Source organism: Elephantulus edwardii, unplaced genomic scaffold (genome assembly GCF_000299155.1).
Source record: "Elephantulus edwardii isolate Elephantulus edwardi_28Jun2011 unplaced genomic scaffold, EleEdw1.0 scaffold00353, whole genome shotgun sequence".
Classification (NCBI taxonomy): domain Eukaryota; kingdom Metazoa; phylum Chordata; class Mammalia; order Macroscelidea; family Macroscelididae; genus Elephantulus; species Elephantulus edwardii.
The window spans coordinates 1,320,797-1,324,637 of NW_006400103.1; the positions used below are offsets into that span (position 1 = coordinate 1,320,797).

Below are 3,841 nucleotides of genomic sequence, written 5' to 3' on the forward strand. Positions count from 1 at the left end.
ACAGAAGAAATATTTGGTTCATGGCAGTAAAAAAATGGCAACTAGAATATGTCACTAGTCAGATACTTGGGCCATTGTGGATATATTCAGAACTGAAGCCAGCCCAGTATGTCCAAATGGGATAGAGAATTTATCATTGCACTTCATTCTTTACATCGAATACTATTAGCCAAAAAGAAAACGAAGTTATTTTCAGAGTCTCAATCAGAACAGGCTGATCACCTAATATTTTCACTGAGTTCGGAACAGTCGTTTCTCTTATCAGCACTCTTTTACTAGTCCTTTTTATGAATCTAAATGTATACTGTGTGAAATACTTTGACAACCTTCTTAGTACACTTGAAAAATGACTATATGAAATGAATACCCACTTGGCTTGCCTGCAAAATTTATTAACTGAACACAGAAGTTTCTCAGTTGGGAATTCAACCATCTTCCTACACCTGCCACTTATCAAATTTGATCTCCATGGCTTTACTAAAGAATAAAAACCAGTGAGTAAGAAAATGATTTAAGGACATCTGGGGTTTAGAACTCCAGAAGATACATTAACATGCAAGCAATGGTCCAAATCCTTAAGATTCATGTTAATCAATTAAATTAGTATATCTGACATTTCCATCTATGAATAGGGTTCTGGGCATAAAATAGGCCAGTGTTTCATTTCATACCAAATTATCACACAAATCATTACTTTCTGAGACTTAAGTACTTTTACAGTTTAATTTGCAAACAAATTTTTTTAACAAATTGTTTTTAACCAAATCATATTTTGAAAACTGTTTATATAGAAAACCCAGGGAATAAAGTGGACTGTTCATTGTGAAGGCCTTAAATTACATTATTACAGTAGAAAATACAGGAGGTAGAAGATAACTGAAAAGACTAATGAAACATTAGATTCAAATATAGAGCTCCTGTAGCTACTTAAAACATGGTTTTAGAAACGAAACCCAACATTTCCAGTAACCATAGAAACAGTTAAAATAAAATTTGCCATGAAAGCCCTTATATCATGCTTGATATAGGGAGGTAGGAAGATGTAAGAACCAGGACACATGAGACATGACATTTTATCTACAACTCCTGTTTGTTTTACTGAGGGTGTAGTTTCAAGATTCAGTCACCTTCTTCAGCTTCAGACTCAGATTCTTCTTCGGCATTTTTGAGCCACTCTACAAACTTTTTCATTTGCTCAAGGAAGACACTTTTCCCTTTTGCAACATGTGCATCTTTATACCATTTCAGAATGGGCTCTTCACTCAGGACCTCAGCTTTATAAAAAAGCACCACTATTTTCTGGAAGGCTTTCATGAAATGGATGTTGTCATAGCAATACTCTTGAATCTTCAGTAACAGAGTCAGCTCAGATTGACCTTGAGTAGTGAAGGCAGCAAGTAGAGGGCTGTATTGCTTCAAGTGCTTGATGGCTTGCTCTGCTACAAGCTCCTCTTTTTTGTTCCATTCCACAGTGCTCATTACACTTGACCAGACTATTCCGATGACAACGGGTTCTGGGATGTTGTTTTTTTCCATCTCCTCCTTGACATATAAAATTATATCCTTAAATGGATCCCCACGAGACATCTGTTCCTGCAGTTCTTTCTGGAGCTCCTTCCGAGCTCCTATGGTTTGCTGATTCCGAACATACTCCGAAAGTTCTTTCAAACCCGCTTCAGTGAAGTACTTCGTGAAGTGTTCAACACTTTGCTTGTTGGCAGGAAAAAGTTCCATCAGTCTGTTATCCATGCTGACTTTCCGAAGACTTGCAGCTACTGCGTTGATATCTTTTTCATTTATCCATGATTTAAAAAGTTTTACAGCAAAAGCTGCTGAAACCCCTTCTTTAACCAAATTCTCATTATAAAGGCTATTAAGAATGGATGCATTAAGTGTTCCATTAGCCAGAAGAACACCAGTCAACATAGCCAGCTTGTTTCTCTCAGACTCAGAAAAACCCTTTAAGAACAGCAGCAGCTTTTTAACTTCATCTTCAAAACCTTTCTCCAGGTATTTGTAGCGCCTGATTAACTTGTTAAAAACCTGAGCAAATGCTTGCATGGTCTCCAGGTCTTCTTGTGCTGCAAACACACAGACATCTGTGCGCATCATGTCATCTGCCAGTGTACCACCTGGGGCCAGCATTCCACCGGCCACCAGAATGTCAAAGAGTGTCTCTGCATATCGGCGGTAATCAAGTTTTGCTCCAGAAGCATCAAGAAACTTAGCTACTGCTTCCAAATCAGTACCAGTTTCAGTTAAGCCTTGAATAATACAGTCTTGAAACTGAGTAGGGTCAAACCTCTCTTTTTCATCTCTTTTTCTAGTTTTAAAACGCTGGCCTGATAGCGTTGGCTTTTGCTGCTTTTGATTATTCATAAAAGACACCCGAATTTAAGGCGAAGAGAAAAGAGCCAGAAACCCTGGAGATGGTGTTTTGAAGGGTAGAGGATTGATGAGGAAGAAGACCCTCACTTAGGATAGGACAGAGTTCAGATCTGTTGTTGATAGGGTCACTGTGAGATATACTCGATTGATGGCACCTGACAACGCAATGGATCTCCTGACTGCTGATACTACTGGTGTTGACTGTGGATCCAACCAAAATGTGATCAGTGACAACTTCAGTTTTTCTCCATCTATTATGATGTTGCCTGTTGGTCCAGTGAAGAAGAATTTTGTTTTCTTTACCTTGAGATGTAATCCATATTGAAGACTTCAATCCTTGATCCTCTGCAGCAAGTGGCTCAGGTCCTCCTCACTTTCAGCATGCAAGGTTGTGTCATCCGCATAGTGCATGTTAATGAGTCTTCTTCCAATCCTGATGCCATACTCTTCTTTGTAAAGTCCAGCTTCTCTAATAATATGCTCAGCATACAGATTGAATAGATAGGAAGAAATTATATAGCCCAGATACACTCTTTCCCCAATTTTTTAATTAAATTTTATTAGTTTTAATGAACATTTACAGAGATTTTGGGTTTTCATTCATTCGTTGTTGCACTGTCTTTTCCCAATTTTAAACTGTGCAGTGTTCCCTTGTTCCGTTCAGACAACATCTTTTTGATGTAGGTATGGATTTACTTAAGCATAATTAAGAATCCCCATTCTTTTCAAGATTATCCATAGTCTGTTACAATCCACAGAGTAAAAGCCTTTGCATAGTCAATAAAACACAAATAAACATTCTTCTAATTTACTCTATTTTCAGTCAAAATCAATCTGGCATCAGCAATGGTTTCCCTGACTGCTTCTAAATCCAGCTTGAACTTCTGACAGTTGGCTGTTAATGTACTGTTCTAGTTTTTGTTTGTTTGTTAAAAGAAATTTTTTATTTTATACTGGTTTACTTAACCCTTTAAAAATGCATTTTTGATGATTTTGCTTGTATTTGATATTAATGATGTGATATTATTCAATAATTTTCACGTTGTATTGGATATCTTTCTTGGGAATGGAAATAAATATGGATCCCTTCCAATCAGTTGGTCATGTAACTGTCTTTAAAATTTCCTGGCACAAATGGGGAATACATCCAGGGATGCATCTGTTATTTGAAACATATCAATTTGTATCCCATTGATTCCTGGTGCCTTATATTTTGCCAATGCCTTCAATACTGATTGAACGTCTTCTTTCATCACCATTGGCTCTTTATTATATACTACTTCCTGAAAATCTTCAGTGTTGATGAATTCTTTTCTGAACAGTGTCTGTATATATTTCCCTCCACCTTCTTGTTTAATTATTATTAATTTCAATGAACATTTGCAGATATTTTGGATTTCCATTAATTCACTTTTCTCCCCCCCCTCGCCCTCCCCAGTTTGCTCTTCTCTTT

The 3,841-nt window shown here is 37.1% G+C and overlaps 1 protein-coding gene across 2 annotated transcripts; it reads right to left on the minus strand.

Annotated features, from left to right (window-relative positions):
• Positions 1-1,060: 1,060 nt before the first annotated feature.
• Positions 1,061-2,388, minus strand: LOC102852355 (basic leucine zipper and W2 domain-containing protein 1-like). Of its 2 annotated transcripts, XM_006901957.1 has the most exons (2): positions 1,522-2,385; positions 1,120-1,323 (listed from the first exon to the last, which is right to left on the minus strand). In XM_006901957.1, the coding sequence occupies exons 1-2, from the start codon at positions 2,377-2,379 to the stop codon at positions 1,120-1,122; spliced, it is 1,062 nt and encodes a 353-aa protein (XP_006902019.1). In that variant the 5' UTR covers positions 2,380-2,385. The 2 variants fall into 2 exon arrangements, with proteins under 2 accessions (XP_006902020.1, XP_006902019.1); XM_006901958.1 differs by having other exon boundaries at positions 1,061-2,388.
• Between the last annotated feature and the right edge of the window lie 1,453 nt (positions 2,389-3,841).